Source organism: Grammomys surdaster, unplaced genomic scaffold (genome assembly GCF_004785775.1).
Source record: "Grammomys surdaster isolate TR1022 unplaced genomic scaffold, NIH_TR_1.0 136, whole genome shotgun sequence".
Taxonomy (NCBI): Eukaryota; Metazoa; Chordata; class Mammalia; order Rodentia; family Muridae; genus Grammomys; species Grammomys surdaster.
Window position 1 is genome coordinate 10,626,865 of NW_021604594.1, and position 23,253 is coordinate 10,650,117.

Consider the following 23,253-nt stretch of genomic DNA (forward strand, 5'->3'; position numbering starts at 1 on the left):
GATTGGATCAAATTTGACAACTGGACAAATGAAAAACTGTGAAAGAAACTACATGTTTCAATTGTGGCTGAAGTGTAAAATGATCAATGAGGAGCTCAGAGAGATAGGAAAAATTCTTACTTGTTGAGTTTTGTGGACATGATTAGATATGTTGGTTTATTCACAGAGCAGTATGAAACAAGAAAATTAGAAGATAATAATGGTCAAGATGAAAGATGGACAGAACAGAATTAGACTTTTATATCTAATTTAGGGCTATAGTTTACATACATTTTTAAAAAATTAGGAGTAAAAAGTAAAATCTTAAATTCTTTGAAGCTAAAATTTAGAGTATGGTTTTAGTTTCTACTGACTAGATTTACTCTCTGATAAACTAAGTTTACTTTTATGTTTGGATTTGGTACAAAGTTAAATAAAGAAGAGATCTGGGTAGTTACTGATTTCATGTGCATGTCTGTGGGTGGACACCTGCATGTCATAGTGCACATGTGGAGGTCAGAGGACAGTTTATTGGAGTCAGTCTCTTCTAGCATATGGGTCCCCAGTATAGAACTCTGGTTGTCAGGCTTGGCAGCAAAGACTTTTCCCTGGTGACTCATAATGTTAAAAGTTTTTACTCCATGTTCATTTAACCCTGTTTCATAGAGCCTGTATATCAAGGGAAGTATAAAACAAGACAATACATCAAGGGAAGGCAGAAACTAGAACAAAACTAACTACTCACATCACAATTCAAGGAATGAAGAGATACCCAGTCCCCTTCAAGGTCGTACCCCCAAATGGCTGAAGGACCTCTCCAGGCCCATGTATGACTCAGGTGCCACCACTCCCATTGCTACCACCCTGGGAAGAATCCTTTGGATTTTTTAGGGATATTGGAGCTCTAAACCATAACTCGAGATAGTGCATTGCTTCTAGAAGCAGTCTTTGAAAATTAACCAGTTTTGCCATATTGTTCTATAAGTCATTCTTGGAAACTTGGCCTTAAATAAGCTCTTTTTTCTGCTTAAAATAAAATGGTTGCTGTTATTTTGTATGTGTCATCCCTAATTACATGTATGTGTGTCTGGAGTGGGGGGATTAGGTTGGGTTGTTAGTACAATGCCCATGGAAGCCAAAAACCTGCATTGGAAATTAGGTTGGGTTGTTAGTACAGTGCCCATGGAAGCCAAAAACCTGCATTGGATTCCCTGGAGCTGGAGTTAGAGCCAGTCCAATTCATCAGACATGCTAAGAACCAAACTCAGTCTTTCCCAAGAGCATTAAGCACTTTCTACATTTTATTTTATTTTATTTTATGTGTACTAGTGGTTTGTCTGCATGTATATCTGTGAACCACTTGTGTGCCTGGTCTCCAAGGAGATCAGAAGAAGGAACTGTAGTTATAGATGATTGCAGGCTGCCACATGAGTGATGAGAATCAAACTTGGGTTTTCTGCAAGTGTATCAAGTGTTCTTTACAACTGAGCCATCTCTTCAGTGCCAGCATTAAGTACTTTTAAACTATAAGCTATCTTCACCCCAATCCCCAGTTTTTTTTTTTTAATTGGATGTTTTATTTACATTTCCTATGTTGTCCCCTTACCCCATCCCCCACCCACCCAGGAACCCCCAATCCCCTCACCCCTCCTCCTCCTTCTCTGTGGATGTAACCTCTATCTATCCCCCCCACTCCCACCTCCCCACCCTCAAAATTCCCACCCCCTGGGGCATCCAGCCTTCATGCGGTCAAGGTTCTCTTCTTCCACCTATGCCCAGCAGGGCCCTCCACTCTTACATATTCAACTGAAGCGCTGGATCCCTCCCTAAGTGCTCCCAGGCTGGTGGTTTAGACCCTGGGAGCTGTGGTTGGTTGGTATTGTTGCTCTCCTCATGGTGCCTCAAATCCTTTCAGCTCTCCTTCAGTCTTCACTCTAACTCCTCTATTGAGAACCCCATGATCAGTTCAATGGCTAGTTGTGAGCATCTGCCTCTGAGTATGTCAGACTCTTGAAGACCTCTGAGGAGATATCCATATCAGGCTCTTATCAGCATGCACTTCCTGACTTCCACATCAGCCTCTACCTTTGGTGATTGCACATGGGATAGATACTCAGGTGGCTGGTTCTTTGAGAAAATCAACAAGATAGATAAACCGTTAGCCAGATTAACCAGAGGGCACAGAGACAGTATCCAAATTAATAAAATCAGAACTGAAAAGGGAGACATAACAACAGAAACTGAAGAAATTCAAAAAATCATCAGATTCTACTACAAAGGCCTATACTCAACAAAACTGGAAAACCTGGATGAAATGGACAATTTCCTAGACAGATACCAGGTACCAAAGTTAAACCAGGAGCAGAAAAACCATCTAAATAGTCCCATAACCCCTCAGGAAATAGCAGCAGTCATTAAAAGTCTCCCCACTAAAAAAAGCCCAGGACCAGATGATTTTAGTGCTGAATTCTATCAGACCTTCAAGGAAGACGTAATACCAATTTTCTTCAAACTATTCGACAAAATAGAGACAGAAGGAACACTACCCAATTCGTTCTATGAAGCTACAATTACACTCATACCCAAACCCCACAAGGACCCGACAAAGAAAGAGAACTTCAGATCATTCTCCCTTATGAACATCGATGCAAAATACTCAATAAAATTCTAGCAAACCGAATCCAAGAACACATCAAAACAATCATCCATCATGATCAAGTAGGTTTTATCCCAGGAATGCAGGGATGGTTCAATATTCGGAAATCCATCAATGTAATCCACTATATAAACAAACTTAAAGAAAAAAACCACATGATCATCTCACTAGATGCTGAGAAAGCATTTGACAAAATTCAACATCCCTTCATGATAAAAGTCTTGGAAAGATCAATCCCCAGTTTTTAGACAGGATCTTACTCTATCTCTATCTGTCCATGCCTGAAACACACTCTATAGACTAGACTGGCTTCAAAGCCAACAGAGATCCACTTATCACTGCCTCCCAAGTGATGGGATTAAAGATGTATGCCACCATACCTGCAGTACTAACACATGGTATTTTTAAAAAGTGTTTTTAAAAAAGAATTAATTTATGTATTTTTATGTGTATTATACTATGTGTGCTTGAGATTATATGGAACATGTGCATGCTGTAGTCTTAGAAAACAAAAGAAAGCATCAGATATCCTGGAACTGGATTTATTGGTGATCTTTCGCCACCGTGTGGATATTGAGAACCTAGTAACTCCTGAAAGATCAGTAAGTGCTCTTTATGGCTGAACCATCACACCAGCTCTATACATGCTATTTTATTGTTTTAAATAAAAAGCATTGTATTTAAGTTTGTTTAAGTAGAAGAAAAATAGTCAATAGCTGAAAATTAGAATATATGTTTGTATGTGTACCCTAAGAAATTGTTTAAGAGAATTCCCTAGCATTAAATTGATAGTGTTTGTTAGTAAGTTATACATGTGAGCCTCTATGCATGGCTAAGCGTGGTTTTAAGTTGTGTGTGTTCTACTAGTCTACTATGTCGTTTGCTCATTTTTCTATTATGAACTTTGAAATTAATTTTAGTATTTTAGTAAGCAGCATTGTGGTATCACTTTACACAATTATTTGTGTACATCTATAATTAGTTTCTTAGACTATATTTCTCAAACTACTATTACCAGCTCAATATATATCTATAGTTGGTTGTAGTGGCTAAGCATACAGACTACAAGTTCAAGACCACCATTAGCCTTTGTCTTTAAGAAACAAGGGCTGAAATGAAACAAGTATCACTGGGTTGAATTCTCATTCCAAATTAATTACTTAATAGATAAATAAAATGTCTATATAGTTTATTCTTATTCCAAATGAATGAATGAATGGTCAAATAAAATTATGTATAGCTATATATTGGGCCACAAAGATGGCTTTCTGGATAAAGGAACTTGCTCTAAGGCTGATGTCCTGAGTTCAGTCCCTAAAACCCACATAGTAGAAGGAAAGAACTGATCCCTGCAGGTTGTTTTTTAACTTCCACAGATACACATGCTTAAAAGAAAAGAGAAATGAAATATAAGCTCACTCTGATTTTGCTTTCATTTAATAGTTTAGCCCTCATTATTAATAAACTATTTTTCTTATAAACACTCTAGTCTTGGATATTACATTTTTTAGCCAGTGATTTTGTGAGATGCTTAATATTTGCATTGTATACTGTCACTGCCCTAAACAGCCAAGTGAATGTCAGCCTCATTAGTTAAAACTTGCTGAAAGTAGCAGGGACATAGCTCTCTTTATATTAAACAGTATTCCTTAGGATGTTGAAAGTTGTTGTTGTTGTTGTTGATGTTGTTGTTATTGTTGTTGTTATTATTATTATTATTTGGATATAGGTCTCACTATGTAGCTCTAACTATCCTGGAACTCACACTATGTAGATCAGGCTGGTTTCAAACTCACAGAGATCTCTTGCCTTTGCCCTCTTGAGAGCTGGGATTAAAGGTATGCACCACAATACTCTGCAATAATTGATCATTGATTTTTAGAAACACCAATTTGATGATGATAGTGCAAATTATTTTTTTCTCATCTCGATGGAATGATCCAAATTTTGCTCTACTTAATTTAAATTTAAAATTTCCAGTAGATTATCACATTTTTAAATGTACTCTGTTGATAGTATCACTTAAAAATGGCCGATAAAAATTAGCACAAACTGTTTACTTGAAGATTCTTACTATGGTCTTCTTGTAAATGCCTAGGTAACTTTACATGTTGCACAGACTCCTATTAACATCATTTGTTTTTAGGGGAATACAATGGTGTTGAATTGAATAAAAGATACAAAATTAGATACATAGTAGAAGATTCATTTACATATTCTATCTTTTTGGCTATCTTTACCTTTGATGTCACTTTAATTGAAACTACTTTGTGGTAAATTATCATACATCATAAGCTGATTCAGAGGGGAGATTAGATACAATGTATACTTAGCCTAAGTCTTAGTGGAGGTGTATGTGAGTTAATTAGTAGTTTCTGCTGTTGAATAGAGTTCCTCTTCAGCTAAGGAAAAGTAGCAAAAGGAGCTGTTACCCTGATTACATTCAAACTTATTTCTACCCATTCAACAAATTAAACAGTAGTAATATATGATGAAAATAACTGTAAAACCATAGATGGCCGACAAGCCTGGCAGCCTGAGTTCAATCTCCAGAGCCCCTGTGTAAAGACAGAACAGAACCAACACCACAGAGTAGTCCTCCAACCCCCACGTAGGTACTGTGCTGTGAATAACACTCCACCCCACACTAGTATTAACAAAATCTGAAAAGATATGGCCAAACCTTGGAAACAGATTTCTTACCTATTAGAATTTACATTAATTTACTGTGAGCCCATTACTCTTTGCTTCCTTATAAAGTCCCATCCAAAAAACTTCTCTTCATTTTCTTCCAAGATCGTTGATTTAGGTAAATGTTCAAGCTCTTGTTTTTGTTAACAGAAATGCTTGAATTTTGTACATACCTGTTCCTTTGTGCATTCAAATTGGACTTTGTCTAGAGGAAATTGTATTAAATATGTTAATACTGCCTGTGATATAATTTTTCTACAGTTTATTCTTAAAACAAATCCTTTTTAGTTTATCTAGGAAACAATTCATATATATGTATACATATATATACATATATACATACATGTGTATGTATATGTGTGTATACACAAACATTTATAATATATATTATGTAGTAACTATTATATATTAAAATCATAATATTTTAACTAGAGAGTAAAAAACCAATCTGGTTTTTCACTTAGAAACTTAAAGAATCAGTAAAAAGCCAAAGTTTCTTGTTAATAACAAATTTTCTCAGGTAATTTCTTAAGGTCAGATACACCTGTGTCCTTCACATTAAAAAAAAATGTTGCTGTCTTTGTAACTAATGGTTAATTCGATCTTTGGATATTGTATGAGAGTTTATAAATGCATAACCCTTATATTTTTAGCTAGTCACTCCTTTTCTCTGAAGACAGTTTACTTTCATTTTTACATTATACAGCAGATAATGTTATTTTATAGACTATTTGGTGGGTTCATTAGGGGTTTTTGTTGTTGTTTTTGGTTATTGTTGCTGCTGCTGAGCATCAAACCTAAGGCCTTCTACATAGCACTTTACCACTAGACCATGCTTCCAGCTCTAATTGCTCCTTGGCATTTGTGGCCAAACTAATCCAAGAAGAGAGAGCACTAATTGAATAAAAATGTTAGATGAAATTTCCTGAGTTTTTACCTTTTAATTTTGACAGCTTTAGTGTGGATAAGCTTTTCAGTGTCTTGGTTGACTTGAAAGCTTTGTTTCTAAGGGTGCTTGTCAAAACACCACTACTAATTTCACCAGATTTGGGGAGAACTTTTGAAAGGGTAAAGTAATAGGAAGGTCACCTGAGTGGGGAAAAGTTGGATTATACTTGCAGTGTCCACCGGTGAGTGGATAGGTAATGAGTAAACCAAGGGAAAGACGTACTCAACAGTTCCCTCAATATAGAAATACAAACAGGCTCTGAAGAAGTACTAGTTATTCTTATAAAATAGTGGTTAACTTTCAATTGGTGTTTGTAAGTAAAGTAAAGCTTGATTGTCTTCTGCCTTTTACAGGTTTTTAAGAATCAATTGTTAATTTAAGGAGTTCATTTTTCCCCATTAGTCTTTATGTAATGCTTACCGCAGATTTGGAGGTCATAGAAGGTGTTCAGCTTACTTAGAAGGGTAGACATGAAGATAATAGTGATAGGCTCAATAACAAACATTTAGAGTACCATGGATAGAAGGTCTTTTAACTTGAAGCTGGAGGATCGGAGCGAGAGCTCAAGTAGTTAAGAGTGATTGTGCTCTGCCAGAGGACTGGAGTTTGGTTCCCAGCACCCACATCAGGTGCTCACAACTTTGTGGACTCCAGTCTTATTCTTGTTTTTATAAGCACACACACGCACACACACACACATGCACACACACGCGCGCGCACACAGAGAGAAGGGGGGGAACATAAATAAAAATAAAATCTTTTTAAAAACTGAAGATGGGATTCTTGTGGTGAACATAGAATGCTAGTAGGTACTAGGTATCAGGCTTCTTAACAGTTAGTTACATTAAAATTTTAGCACCCCTATTTGTAAAGTAGTAGAAATGAGTAAGGGTTAATTTAACTTCTAAACCAGGAAATGGGCAAAATAAATGAGTGGTTTCCTATTATGGGAACAGTGGTTCTTGATAAAGAGGTCTTCTTAGGTTGATTTTCAGTAAGAATTTAAACATGAATGTGTCACAATCATAAGTATCACTGGTCACATGTGGTACTTACCAGTGTAAGGTGAGGAAAGGCATAATAAATTCCTTTGAACATATATTCATTTTAATATGAGTTATGATTTTAAAAACACTTTCTTAGGTTAAAACAATTTAAAATAAATTGAATTGTTATATGGTGATTACTGTTTCTTTGCTGGATTATAACACAGAAATTCTTCACTATGGTAATAAACCACCAGACTTCTTACTTTCTTTCTTTTTTCTTTTTCTTCCTCTCTCTCTCTCTCTCTCTCTCTCTCTCTCTCTCTCTCTCTCTCTCTTAAATTGAGACAAGGTCTTACTGTATAGTCCTGGCTGACCTGGAAAACTCTGTGTAGATAAGGCTAGCCTCAAATTTACAGAGATCTGCCTCCCTAGTATTGGGATTAAAGGTGTGCACCACCATGCCTAGCCTCAGATTCATTTCTTATTTGTACAGGAGTCATTTTTAGAATATTCTCAGTCAAAAAGTGGTAAGTAACCTTACATCTAAGCAAATACAGTTTTTTTTTAAGTTTTTGAGCTGCAAAGTATATATTACTCTGGCATAATAAAAGAATAGTAGTCCATTTTATTAATTTTCTTGCCTCAGGTTTTATTTTCAAGTCTCTCAGATGAGTTATATGCTATCGTTTCTTATTCTTCAATAGTGGGTTTTTCTGGTTATTTGAAAAATACTATGTCTTTGTGTGTTACCAGTAGATTGATTGTCTTATAGTATAAGCTGGTATTTCACTGCTAATGGTGGTTTTACATGTTGTGGAAATTTATATCCTTTATCAGTTTTCTTTGATCAAATTGAAAATCTTAACTATATTTTAAAACTTTTTGCCACAGCGTTTTACCAACGAGGATCATTTGGCTGTCCATAAACATAAACATGAGATGACACTGAAATTTGGTCCAGCACGTAATGACAGTGTCATTGTGGCTGGTTAGTATATGCTTTTATTAATGGCTTACATAATATTTCACCCAGAATGTGCACAATTTTGTGTATTCTCTGTAAATACTATAGTCTGGTGATAGTCCAATTGCTTCATTTACAGTAAATGTTGGCAACATGTATTTACCCATTACATTTCTATTTGTTCTTTTGATCATCCATTTCACTTTTGTGTGCTTTTCAAATACCCATTTAAAGTTGGTTTTATGGAAGTTGTTTAGAACCCTTGGAGCATTCATGCCTTCTACAAATTATGTTTAACTGATAACTGAACTCATTGGTATTTAGTGTTTCTTTTAGTTGTCATACACCTGGTTTTCAAAACTTTGTGAAGATAGTAAATGATCAAGCACTTCCTAAACTTGGTCATTATAATTTTGTTTAAAAATGTTTCAAATGAAATGTTTTATTAATGAAATACTCTAAAGCTGGGTTGTAGATCAGTACCATAGTGCTTGCCTGGCATTCCCAAGGCCCAGGTTTTAATCTCCAGCACTACAAAATAAAATAAAATGTTCTTCATAAAGAAAACTTAAGTTCAGTTAGTGTGTGTGTGTATTTGTGTATGAGTGTGTGCATGTGTGCATACCCTATAACCATATGGTATCACCCTGAGCAGATCATTGTTTTTCATATGTAAAAAGAGGAACCCAATTCATGTGTTAGCTTACCGTCACTCTGTCCTATATTAGCTGTCTTCTTTTATGTTTTATATGTAAACACATAATCTGTGTACATGAATAATATATACTATGTATAAGTTCCGTATATTTGCTTTTCTAGATATTGTGATAAGTTTTATGTCAGATTTTACATATATTTTAGCTCTGTCAGAACTACAAATATGCATGTCATAAATATAGAATCTAGAGTCCATAGTTAAATGAAGCTTATGTTATCCTATCTATAATTCTAAAATTTAACTAGAATACTGAACAGTATTAGTACTTTTAAATTATAACTTAGTCTAAACACATGCAGTGCTTTGGAGAGGTGTTAAGGTAGTATCAGATGGTTCCTCCTGTGCCTTTAGTTCTGTAATTTTTCTAATGAATAAATAAGAGGTAGCAAAAGGTTGGTGATTTATTAAAAACAACTTATAGAGGGGAACTTTCAATAGTCTTCAGTACTGTAAGTAAAAGGATATGGAAAAGAGTGAGGTGTGCACATCTTGGAATGTGTAAATAATGAGAACCACAATAAAAAAAGTAAAGAACAGTAATTAAGAAAAATTTAAAACTACCTTAGAAAGTGTTTTTCTGGCTCTGAAGATCTTTGTTTCCTTAATATTTACGGTCTTAGATGTTCTCTGTAAACTTTGATCTCAAGAATGTTTTTAATTTGGTTTCTAGATGTTACTTTCAGTACAGTATAAAAATAGAACATGTTCAATCACAGCATTTTTACTAACATTGAAATAGTTTAATATAACTATAAATAGAATGCATGATGATCAGTAGCCTTAAGCAATCTGCATGTTAACTAATTTTGCCTGTGATGACTCTTCTCAAATCTGATGGTACCAGTAATAATCATCAATAAAAGTGCTGTGGGCTTGTGCATTTTCTGGATGTTTGCCTTGCTAATGTAAGCTGTATTCATCCCTGATAGCTTAGAGAAATCTTTTGGGTGTGAACAGTAGTCACATTTATATTTGACTAATTTGAATTAAAATAGACTTAAGCTGATATGTATACTCAAAACCCTTATTAAAATACTATTTTGGAAGTTTTTAGGTCTAAAAATTAAGAGTTTAGATTAAAGATTAAATAATGGGTAAGATTATGACATAAGTGGACCCTTCAGTAATTCTGATATTGTTTTCACTGTCTAAGACAAGCCTACCTTATGTCTAGCATATATGATAAGTGAATTATTTTTGCTAAAAATATTTATAGGCAGTACATGTGATGGACAAAGATAAAATTATACTCACTGTAGAAACTCAGTAATTAACAAATATCTGACCCTCAGCTAAACAGATTTTATCTTAAACTAGTAGACTAGATTCTGTGCATAACCTCTAAAATTGCTGCCCTGAAATGCAGAAAGTGTGAATAAATATTTAATGTACTGCCAACTCTACTGTAAACAAATATCCCTGAAAATAATAAGACTAAATTAGAAAGACTTGTAAATTTTGTGTCAGTCATTCATTTGTTCTGCATACAATATATGAATACTCAGTATACATATACATATCAGTGAGTATATATTCAGATATAGTTGAAATAGTTTAGGTTATAATAAAGTTGAGTTTGCATCATTATTAGGCTAAACCACTTCTTTTAGGGGGTGGGGAACTTTTCCTTTTGCTTTTTTCCCCCTTTCAGTATTTCGATGTAAAAATGTAAATATTAAGCTTGAGTTCATAATACTTTATGAACAGATAGTGAATGTGCAAAGTTCAAATACTTATTTGCCTTAGTTTTCCCTAAATTGTATGCATCTAACAATCAGAATTTTTAATGATGTAACTTTGAAAAATCCTTATACTTTGATACATACTAGTAATTATTTCTCCAAAATATGCTTATTTCACTAAGAGTAGTACACTAAGCATAAAATAACTTTGATAAAGTTGGCAAAATATCTTGATGTAAAATAGAGCTTAATCAAATTTTGCTTGTTTTAAAGAAAAGCATCTCTTTAAAGAGAGAAATAGCATTTTAGCCAGTGCCACTGATTTGTTAATTTACTAGCAGCATTTTAGAATCTTTCTTAACGTGATCATTTATATTTGTATGCTTACTTCTTGACATTTATTTCAGATCAGACTCCAACACCAACAAGATTCCTTAAAAACTGTGAAGAAGTGGGTTTGTTTAATGAGTTGGCAAGTCCTTTTGAGAATGAATTCAAGAAGGCTTCAGAAGATGACATTAAAAAAGTATGTTCTTAGCCATCAAATTACAAAAAGAATACTTCTTTTAGGAACGCAATGATGGTTTTCACTCCCTGGTTTCTCAATGTAAACATTTTGCTTGCCCATTATTTTTTTTTAACTTTTTACAAAGTTTTCTTTATTGTTTGTATTAGATGCCTCTAGATTTGTCTCCTCTTGCAACACCCATCATAAGAAGCAAAATTGAGGAACCTTCTGTTGTAGAAACAACTCACCAGGATAGCCCTTTACCTCACCCCGAGTCTACTACCAGTGATGAAAAGGTTAGAACCATGAAAAAGATAACCTTTCAGAAAATTAATTTTTTTTAAATTTAATACCTTTATTTATTGTTTATATTTGTGGGTGTGCATGGCATGTGTTGGTCAGAGGACAACTTGTAGGTACCAATTCTCTTCTTACGCTGTGTAGGTCCGAGGTATCAAGCTCAGGCTTTCAGGCTTGGTTGTAAGGTCCTTTATCTAATGTGCTATTTCACTGTTCCCAAACTTGATTATTTTTATAATCTGTATGAAACATTAAGGAATTAGATTTTATATAATTCAATGGAAGAGTATGGGTTTTATATATAAAAACATATGTGAATACTTGAGGAAAATTCCATCTTCATATATATTTATTTTTATTATTTAGAAAAAGTGTTATTTGAAGATATAAAAAATGTATGCAGCTGAAAAAGGATATCCAAGAGTAATTATTACTCCAGTATATATTTGATATCAACAATGAGTGATATTTCCTCAAGTACATTAGTATCTTAGGTTTCCTGGGCTATTTTTAAATGTTGATTTTACATTATGATGTGTACTTCATCACTTTTTCACTTGAAAAACACATAAAATGAGCAAATTTATATAGGATCACTATGTCTACACGTAAAGAGACAGTGGCAGTGTTCCTTTTTAAATACTATTATAAAATTAGAACACAAATAGATTTCTACCATGAGAATATAGTCATTTATTGCTGACAGGAGTGTATCTTAAAAAAAAAAAAAAAACAACAACTCAGCAATCTTCTCATTCTTTCCAAAGCAGAGTGTATCTACACAAATGTAGACAAGATTGCCTACTATATACTTAGTGTGTTACAGGCTGTCGTTCCCAGATTAAACCTGTACTACTTGATACTACTATATTGAGCATATATATATATATATATATATATATATATATATATATATATAAATTACAGCATACTGGTATTTAAACATAGAAAAAGTGGAGGCTGGGAGGATGGTTCAGTGAGTAAAACTTTCTTCATGAGCCTGACAACTTGAGTTTTGATTCCCCAAGAGCCCACATAAGAACCAGATGCCCTAGGACTAGTGCCTCTAATCCCTTCATGCCCTTAAGGGGAGATGAAAGGAGGAGTTAGGAAAATCTCCAGAAACTCATAGGCCTGCTACCCAGTGTACACAGTGGCAAAGAAACTTTGTGTCAAACAAGATAGAAAGGTAAAGACTCGCACCCAAAGGTTGTCCTCTGGCCTCTGTGTATACATGCCTGCATCCCCACACACAAACATGTACACATACAGGTATACTCATATCACAGAGGGAGAGGGAGAGGGAAAGAGAGAGAAACATCACCAGTATAAAAAAATTATAAAGTGTACACTTTAAAGGGCACTGACCATGAGTAAAGCTTACAGAGTGGAATTTACACTGCAGAACTAAGTGAATGAGTGTCAAGTGAATGTGAAAGCCTGGGACATGACTTAATACTCCTGTAGGCTATACAGACACTGTATGTAGACTACACTAAATGTATCTTTTTAATTCTTTCAATAAAAAATTAACCTGGTTTACAGTAACTTTTATAAAGTTACGGATTTTTTAACTTATTGCTTAATAACATTTATTTTGGATTACAAATAGATGGTATAGGCATATAATAATACTTTATTTATATCCTTATTCTATATTACTCCTTCCCCCAGTACTGAGAATTGAAATTCTGGGCAGGTACTCTGCTGTTCTCAATCCCAACCTTAGAATTCTTGGATGCTAAGCACATACTCTCTTTCATTGATTTCACAGTTTTTAATGGTTATACTTCATTATTATCTTGATATATTTAATTATCCTCTTCTTTCTAAACATGATCATTTCCATTTATTATAGTTATTAAGGATCCTTAGAATAGTCTTATTTCCTTTCTGAGCATTCCTTTCTCTTTATATTTTCCAGTTTTCATTCTTTGTGGCTAGTTCTAGGGGTGCTGCTTCTGCATTCCTTAGTCATTAGTTCCTTTTGTAATACATAGTTTCACTAAGTTGGGAAAAATCAATTCTGGATTTTCTTCTGTGTTCTAATTTTCTTTTTAGGAAATTCCATGGAGACTTGTAATTTTTAAAACTATAAATTGGTAATTCCCAAATTTATATCAGCCAAAGGTATCTCCTGATTGCTGAACACAGTTTCTCTGTTGGCATCTCCTTTCCGTTGTCTATGAAACATCTCAGTATGTCTGAAACTAAATCCTTAATTCTGTCCTCATTTTTCTCCTCTTGAGGAAATTTTCTCCACCCATGCATGGTCTGTCTTTGTAATTTCTGCACTATGAAGGTAGTGTCAGGAGGGGAGTATTGCAAATTCAAGGCTAGCCTGTACTACTAAAACTTTCTGGGCTATGTAGCAAGACCTGCCTCTCGCTCCCAATATCCTTCCTGCACCTTCCAACAAAAAAAAAAAAAAGGGAAATCTGCGTCTATCTACTAATTTAAGCAAAGCATTTAGTTGTCACCTTTAGTTTTCTGTTTTCTACTTTGACTTTGAAACCAATAGCAAATCTTAGTGTATTCATTTACCAAGCATGTTTTGAATTAGGTTCAAACCTCTTTTGTATTCAGTGTCATTGTCTTAGCTATCACCTCTCAGTTGTACCACTACTACCCCTACTTCTCTCTCTCCCTACTTACAGTGTTGAGAATGAAATCAAGAGCTCCACGCATGTACTCCAGACTACTGAAGTTTCCTCATACCTTTATTTTTCTTGTAAAACACAAAATTTCTTCATGTTTCCCAAGCTAGTTTCATATTAATAATCCTCTTTTGTGAGTTTCCCGGAGTTGCTGTGACTGTATAACTGCATGACAATCATACCAGGCTAAAATTTCTTTCTAACCTGCTTGTATGCCTGATCTGCTTCCCTTAGTTCTGAGTGTGGGAACTTAAAAATTTATTCAGTCATTCTCTCTGCTGAAAGTCTTTTTAGCAATTTACTCTTGAAGACAATTTATATTATTCCTTAGGAAAAGCCTCATTGATTTTGATTGTCTACCCATCCATCCTCATTTCATGCTCTCTTTATTCATCAAGTATTCTAAGTTTTTTTCTGCCTAGCATTACTTCCTTCTCCATAGCCTGTTCTCCTCATGATTGTTTCAATATCAGATCAAATTTCTTTTTGCAAGGTTTCTTCCTTCACTATTACAGCACCCAGCTCTAACTTACCCTCTGCTATATCATCTGACTTACTACACTATTGTTGAACGTTTAATGCCTACTTTGGTAGGAAGTTTCCATGATGGTTTTACTCATTGTCGCTCTGCTCACTAGTTCTTGAGTTGGAAGTTTTTAGATGTGCTGAAAAGTGCAGTTACAATGTTACCAATTTCTCCTTCCTAGTATCATAATAAGACTTGAAATGTAAGTAGTTATATAAAAGGCAATTCAAAAGGACAGGATAGTTAAGGAGTTCTGGGTAAGGCCCTCATCTCTTTTGTAAGAATCATCCTGGCTGATTCATAAATTCTGTTTCTCTTTAGTTTGGAAAGCTGTCAGCTCTACTTACTAATTTTGTAAAACACACAGTATCAGTGTTAATTAATTAGTCTTTTGATACTAGAAAATTATTGTTACCAAATGAAAAACTACCTGATATTAGCAGACTTTTTTTTTTTAATTTAAAATGTCTCAAAACATTTCCCTTTGTGTTGTTTTTTTGAGACAGGATTTCTCTGTGTAGCTTTGGCTGTCCTGGAATCTGCTCTGTAATCCAGGCTGGCCTCGAACTCAGAGATCCACCTGCCCTGCCTCTGCCTCCCTGGGATCAAAGAGATGCATCACCACTATATCTTAAAACATTTCTAAACATCAAATTGTCTAAGTCATAGCACTACCTTGCTGGATCAGTTTCTTGATTTTGCAATACGATAAGCAAATAGGATAGGACAATCCCTTCCAGATTTTGTTTTTGATTACTAACAGTAAATTGTATTTGTATTTCTTACTGAAATTCTTACAGAAACATTGCTTAGTAGCCCAGCCTAATTTGGATTAATAAAGAAACACATTGAACCAAAACCACAGATTTGGTTTTTTTTTTTATTTTAAGAATTGTATTTGAACTTTACAACTGCTTAGATATTTTCAATTAACTTTAGATATTAATTTACTTGTAGGTGCATTAAGTATTATCTAGTGGTTGCTTTCAGAAATGTGTTACATTCTGTTCACTGAGGTACATGAATTAACTTGCATTTTAAAATACTACCCCTTTATTTATCTTAAAATTTAAATAGGAAGTACCATTGGCACAAACTGCACAGCCCACATCCGCTATCGTTCGTCCAGCATCATTACAGGTTCCCAATGTGCTGCTCACAAGTTCTGACTCAAGTGTAATTATTCAACAAGCAGTACCTTCACCAACCTCAAGTACTGTAATCACCCAAGCACCATCCTCTAACAGGCCAATTGTGTAAGTGAATCCAGCCAGTCACTGACTGTATGTGAGTCGTTAGGGCTTTTATTGGTTTTTTTTTTTTTTTTTTTTTCATTTTATTTTACTATGATTTTTCCCTAGGATATTTAATTACTTGAATTAAATCATATATGGGAGAGAGAGAGAGAGAGAGAGAGAGAGAGAGAGAGAGAGAGAGAGAGAATGAATATGAGAATGAGAATCTGCATCTGCCTGTCTTCGGTTTTGGAAACTTTTAATATTTATAAAATAATATTATCGGACACATTGGACAATAAATATCTAAATCTTAGCTAAAACAATGAACATAGACTATAAGTTCAAGATGGTCTATTTTTATGCTGTTTGACACAAAACAAAGTTATTTCATTTCAAGATGACATTTGTCTCAGTTCTTAAAAGTAATTCCCAAGACCTTTCTAATGAGAACTTTTCTCGTTTTACAAATTAGAAATCCTTAACTTTTCCCAAGGCTTTTTTTTAAAAAACACTCATACATAGATTATGCATTTAAGATGCAATTAAAAATATCTAAGTTTTGGAATTTGCCTTTTGAAGGTTAGAAAACTTATTTTTAAGTAATAGGAGGAAAAAGACTGTTATTTTGCAGAGGTGGTTGGTATAGATCTTTACATTTTTACCTTGTTTTGTTTTTCTTAGTCCTGTACCAGGCCCATTTCCTCTTCTATTACATCTTCCTAATGGACAAACCATGCCCGTTGCTATTCCTGCATCAATTACAAGTTCTAATGTGCATGTTCCAGCTGCAGTCCCAGTAAGTTGGAAAGTTAGACCATTTAAGTCTTTGTGTCAAAACTGGTCTTGGTAAAATAACCAGAAAATATACTTGAACTGCTTGATTGGCTTACTTACTAAATGGAATTTATCAAAATGCTTATTAATGGGGAGTAATATTTATTCATCGATACCTGTAATCAACGATAATATTCTAGGCTAACATAATTGGACAGAAAACATTTCTCTATGCCCCTCCCCATACTTGTTTTCTGTATTCTTTTTGTACTATTTCTTGATTCAACTGACTTCAGTTTGACTAGATTTGCGAAATTCAAATATTTTCAATCTCTTAAGATATTTGTATTGGAATGCTGTCAAATAGCTATGGTGTTTATAGTTATAAAAAACTCTTCAGAAAAACACACTTGTCTTTTATGGTTACATGAAGTTTATTGAATTTCTTTGATGGCCCAAGTATGTTAAGGTCTAAACATTCGTATCTAGGCCTGATGACACATGTCAGTAATCCCAATAATCAATGGGCAGAGATTGGATCAGAAGTTTATAGTTAGCCTCAGCTAAATAATAAATTTGAGGTCAGCCTGGGCTACTTTGTTATGAGAAAATCTAAATGAAGTTTTATGAGAAACTCGATAAATACATAAATTTTGAAAAATATAGAAAAGGTAATTAACTATATTGAGTTGTCTAGTGAACATTTAAAAACATATTGTTAGAGATGTGTGGTTAAGAGCTTGTACTGTTCCTGCAAAGGACATGAGTTGAGTCCCCAGCACCCATTTTGGATGCCTCACAACTGATTATTGCTCCTGCTATTGAGGATCTGACGACTTGGGCCTCCATGGGCACCTGCACACAGTGCACATGCCCACACATAGATAAACACACATGTGCACATAATTGAAAAAAATTAAATCTTTATTTAAAAGCACAGTATTTGAAATGATGAAATTTTTCTCTTTTTAGTATCATATTTCACAAAATAGTTTTACTCATACTTTCATATTGGTCTTCAGCATTTCACATTTTCATCCTGAAAAGCACTTTTAGATGTCTAGCAAAGTTGTCCAAAGCATACTATTTTCATTTTCCGTAAGTTATTTATGATACATATATAATTTCAAACTTTCTTAATAATTTCCTATAAAGAATACTTTTAAGTCGTAGTCACTCGTGTAATGAATATAGTTGGGGTTTTTTGTTGCTGTTTTTTTTTCCCCCTCCCGGAGCTGGTGAGATGTCTCAGTGGATAAAGACACTTGCCACCAAGTTTGACAACCTTTGTTCCAATCTCCATGTCCCACATGGTGGAAGGAGAGAACCAACACCAGCAATTGTCATCTGACCTCCATAATATGTGCCATGACGTGTGTGGGAACATATACAAAGTAAACAAATGTAAAAATTTTATTGTTATTACATGGATAAATAGTGCTGATTCGTGTGGTATAATTCTTTACTATATAGCTTTTTGAGATTATTTTTTAAAGCCAACTTGTGGCAACATTCTAAAATTTGTGGTTTGGATATCCTCCTCAGCAATATTAATAGCATGTTAAGTATTAAGTTCCAACCTGCCTTCCTTACCTTCTTCCTTCCATCCTTTCTTCCTTCCAGTTTTGAAGCAGGATCCCACTATGTAGTACTGGCTGGTCTGGAACTATGTAGACCAGGCTGGCCTTGAACTCACAGAAATCCACCTGCCTCTGCTACATGAGTGCTGGAATTTTTAAGTAATCTAAATATCCAAATTATCATTGATTGAGGTATTTCCAAGATATTTTGTCTTCTTTAAAGAGAAACTTGTTATTCAAATTTCTACTTAAAAGTCTTAGTGAAAGCCGGGCAGTAGTGGCGCACGCCTTTAATCCCAGCACTTGGGAGGCAGAGGCAGGCGAATTTTTGAGTTTGAGGCCAGCCTGGTCTACAGAGTGAGTTCCAGGACAGCCAGGGCTACACAGAGAAACCCTGTCTCGAAACTCCCACCCCACCCCCGCCAAAAAAAAAAAGTCTTAGTGAAGACTCAGATAAAGGTTTGCTTTCTCTTTTTTGTAGATATTTTTAAAGCGGGAAACATTCTTGCTTTATATTTGAGATAAAATGGTTATCCTTTTAAATGTGCCTGTATTAAGAAGCTTGTAATGAAAAAAGAGATTAGCCCTATTCACATAACAACTGCTAAAGTGAAAAGTGAAGGTGGAAAACCCTGTTAAAGTATTATCTGAGATGTCAGGGGACAGCATCTTCTATTAATACATCGATGCACATAATTTTAGAAAATTCATGTACTTATTTTAATACATTATAGTTTATGTTGAAATTATTTTAATTTTTATTGTCACAGATTTGATAGTCCTTTTAAATGTAAAAGATACATTTCTTTTACATTTAAAAGAATGTAAAAGATAATGTACACATTTTTCTACCAATCACTGAATATTATGAGTTTATAAGAAGGAACAGTTAAAGCCAGGCCAGCTGACACAGGCCTGTTAGACCACCTACTTAAAAGGATGAGACAAAAAGCTAACCTGGACTACAGAGTGGGTTCAAGGCCATTCAAAAAAACTTTATGAAATCCTGTCTCAAAAAACAAAAGTGGCCGGGCGGTGGTGGCGCACGCCTTTAATCCCAGCACTTGGGAGGCAGAGGCAGGTGGATTTCTGAGTTCAAGGCCAGCCTGGTCTACAGAGTGAGTTCCAGGACAGCCAGCCAGGGCTACACAGAGAAACCCTGTCTCGAAAAACCAAAAAAAAAAAAAAAAAAAAAGTGGGTAGTGATAGAGCTTTATAATAGATCGCTTGACTCATCTGCACAAGACCTTAGGTTTGATCCTTGCAGGTAGATTGGGAGGGAGAATACAATCCTTTGAAAAAGGCTAAAATAGGGAGATTATTATATCAGAGAAATTGACAACTTTTGAAAGATAAATCAGGTTATATAGTTAATCAGAATTCAGTGCAAACATATAATCAGCTACAGTTAAAATTTATAATTTTCTGCGTCCAAAGGTGCAAATTATAGTTGTGTGTAATAAAAAAAGATACATCCTGTTTGTAAATACTGAGCCAACTTATTTTAAATATCTTTTTCACAGCTTGTTCGGCCAGTCACCATGGTGCCTAGTGTTCCAGGAATCCCAGGCCCTTCCTCTCCTCAACCAGTCCAGTCAGAAGCAAAAATGGTAAGCAAAATTTTTTTTGAACATTTATTGAGTCTCATTTTTTTTTTTATTAAGGCCAACATTTTATAAAGTTGTGGGCTATATTGCACTAAAGAAGAACCAGAAATTTTGGAAAAGAAAAGCTTCCATTAGTGTAGTGACTGACTAATGATACTTTAAATATAAAGGGGGTGAGCTGGAAATAAAATTCTAGTTTCTGTTGCTTGTGATCTGTCTGGTTTGGACTATGCCTTAAACTCTTAGTGGAGGTTCTGAATAAATACTGTAGCTGAAATTAAGCAGAAGCTCTGAAACAATGCTGAGCAGTTACACTTAACTTCTCTAACTAGTATGCCAGTTAAAAAACATTGCATGTGATTAAAAGGAAAACCCTATTTTTCTTTTGTACTTTCAACGCTATAGTATTTGTATTTTTAAAAAAGATAAGCTAAAGGAGCTGGAAAGCTGGCTAACTGGTTCAGAGCACTGGTTGTACTTAGAGAGAACCCAGGTTGAGTTCCAAACGCCCACATGGTAGCTCACAACTGTCAGTAGCTCCAGTTCCAGAGGATGACACCTTAACACAGACATGCATTTAGACAAAACATCAGAAGACATAAAATAAAAATAATTAAATCACAAAATACTTTTTCAAAGAAAGCTATGGATTAGAAATCAGGAGATAAGTTTTTATTTAAATCCTAATTCTGTATTTGCCATCCTTTGTGTCTTTTCCCTTGTATAGGTTAGGCAAGTACTCTGCTACTGAGCTACATCTTTTTTTTTTTTTTTAAGATTATATTAAAGGCAGATTTATTGGTAAGCTGCTCTTTTTTAAAAAAATTTTATTGGATATTTTATTTACATTTCAGATGTGATCCCATTTCCCCCCTCACCCAGAAACCTCCTATCCCATCCCCCCTCTTCCTGCTTCTATGAGGATGTGCCCCTACTCCCACCTCTCCGCCCTCGTATTCCCCCACACTGGGGTGTCCAGCCTTCACAGGATCAAGGACTTCCTCGCCCACCTATGCCCAACAATGCCATCCTCTCCTACTTACAGCTGGAGCCATGGGTCCCTCCCTATGTGCTCCCAGGCTGGTGGTTTAGACCCTGGGAGCTCTGGTTGGTAGGTATTGTTGCTCTCCTCATGGGGCTGCAAACTCCTTCAGCTCCTTCAGTCTTCTAAATCCTCCATTGGGAACCCCATGATCAGTTCAATGGTTAGCTATGAGCATCCACCTCTGTATATGTCAGGCTCTGGCAGACCTCTAAGGAGACAGCTAGATCAGGCTCCTGTCAGCCTGCACTTCCTGACATCCACATCAACATCTGCCTTTGGTGACTGCACAAGGGATAGATACCCAGGTGGAGCAGTCTCTGGACGGCCCCTCCTTCAGTTTCTGTCCCTCACTTTGTCTCCATATTTCCTCCCATGAGTATTTTGTTACTCCTTCTAAGAAGGAACAAAGCACCCACTCTTTGGTCTTCCTTGTTCATGAGCTTCACGTGGTCTGTGAGTTGTGTCTTGGGTATTGCAAGCTTTTGGGCTAATATCCACTTATCAGTGAGTGCATACCATGTGTGAGTTCTTTTGTAATTGGGTTATCTCACTCGGGATGATATTTTCTAGTTCTTTCCATTTGCCTAAGAATTTCATGAAGTCATTGTCTTTTAATAGCTGAGTAGTACTCCATTGTGTAAATGTACCACATTTTCTGTATCCATTCCTCTGTTGAAGGACATCTGGGTTCTTTACAGCTTCTGGGTATTATAAATAAGGCTGCTATGAACATAGTGGAGCATGTGTCCTTGTTATATGTTGGGAGAATCTTCTGGTATATGCCCAGGAGTGGTATAGCTGAGCCCTCAGGTAATGCTATGTCCAATTTTTTGAGGAACTGCCAGACTGATTTTCAGAGTGGTTGTATCAGCTTACAATCCCACCAACAATGGAGGAGTGTTCCTCTTTCTCCACACCCTCGCCAGCATCTACTATCACCTGAGTTTTTGTTTTTGTTTTTTTCTTTGTTTTTGCTTTTTGTTTTTTTCTTTTTGAGACAATATTTCTCTGTATAGCCCTGGCTGTCCTGGAACTCACTCTGTAGACCAGGCTGGCCTCGAACTCAGAAATCCACCTGCCTCTGCCTCCAAGTGCTAGGATTAAAGGTGTGCACCACCACTGCCTGGCCACTTGTGGTTTTGATCTTAGCCATTCTGACTGGTGTGAGGTGGAATCTCAGGGTTGTTTTGATTTGCATTTCCCTGATGACTGAGGATGTTGAACATTTCTTTAGGTGCTTCTTGGCCATTCATATTTCCTCAGTTGAGAATTCTTTGTTTAGCTCTGTACCCCATTTTTAATAGGGTTATTTGGTTGTCTGGAGTCTAATTTCTTGAGTTCTTTGTAAATTTTGGATATTAGCCCTCTATCAGATGTAGGATTGGTAACGATCTTTTCCTAATCTGTTGGTTGCTGTTTTGCCCTATTGACGGTGTCATTTGCTTTACAGAAGCTTTGCAACATCTTAACCCCCTACTTTTTGTTTTGTTTTGAGACAGGGTCTCACTAAGGTGCCCTGGCTGGCTTTGACCTCACTCTGTTGCCTATGTAGGCTTTGAACTTGGGAGTCTCTTGCCTCATCTTAGGTCTGTATTACTAGGCCCAGCATGGCTTATATTTTTCTGAGATTCAGTTTCTTTATTTGTAAAGTAAAAGGATTAAGCTTTCATTCCTAGATTTTTTTTTCTTAATTCAGATCCCATAAACTGTCTTAATATTCTTGAGGGAAGCATGAAAAACTTTCTCATATTTATCAAAATGAGAGTCAAAATTAATAGACTCTCTGTGGTCTGTTAATGATTCAATGATAATTTTACTTAATATCAGTTATCTTAGATAACCATTGCTAGATTCTTATTTGCTTCAATTCTTTATGGTAATGTAAATTTTACACATGAAGATATTTCTTGTTATACAGCTTAGTTTTTTTATTTTTAATTACTGTCTGTTCAAATCATCTGAAATTTGCACATGATAACTTTTGTAAAACTTGTATATTACCTGGAAAAAGAATGATTAAGGCTCATAAATGAGCTAATTACTGATGATTCTGAGAAGAATTCAAAAGCTGAAGAGACAAAGTTTTTACATTATTAGCACAGTTAAGTCAATCCTGCTAAATTACTGAGTTGAATCTTATTTAATGACAGAAGACCTTCACTGGGGATGTGCTCTGTTAGGAGTTTTCTACTTAAATATGGTGTGTTAGTGATGAGAAAGTGGGTTTAATTTGCCATGCATGTAGAAAATAAAAGTTGTGTAGAATAGGCATGAAGGGCCTGGTGAAGTGCATGTGTCTGGACATACTCACATGCATGCACGTAATCAGTGCAGCTTTTATCCTACAAACTGACCCAAGAGGAACAGACCCTAAAGGAAATTCTTTTGGC

General features: G+C 35.3%; 1 protein-coding gene across 3 annotated transcripts in view; it reads left to right on the forward strand.

Annotated features, from left to right (window-relative positions):
* Window positions 1-23,253, forward strand: part of Atf2 (activating transcription factor 2) — an 83,010-nt gene that overhangs the window by 36,260 nt on the left and 23,497 nt on the right. For 2 of the 3 annotated variants that reach the window (XM_028762906.1, XM_028762907.1), the window contains 5 exons: window positions 11,036-11,154; window positions 11,304-11,432; window positions 15,697-15,875; window positions 16,539-16,653; window positions 19,735-19,821. In XM_028762906.1, the coding sequence (XP_028618739.1) occupies window positions 11,036-11,154; window positions 11,304-11,432; window positions 15,697-15,875; window positions 16,539-16,653; window positions 19,735-19,821 (629 nt within the window). Of the gene's footprint in view, window positions 1-8,155; window positions 8,253-11,035; window positions 11,155-11,303; window positions 11,433-15,696; window positions 15,876-16,538; window positions 16,654-19,734; window positions 19,822-23,253 lie in introns of all 3 variants that reach the window. The other variant, XM_028762905.1, reaches the window with a different exon arrangement.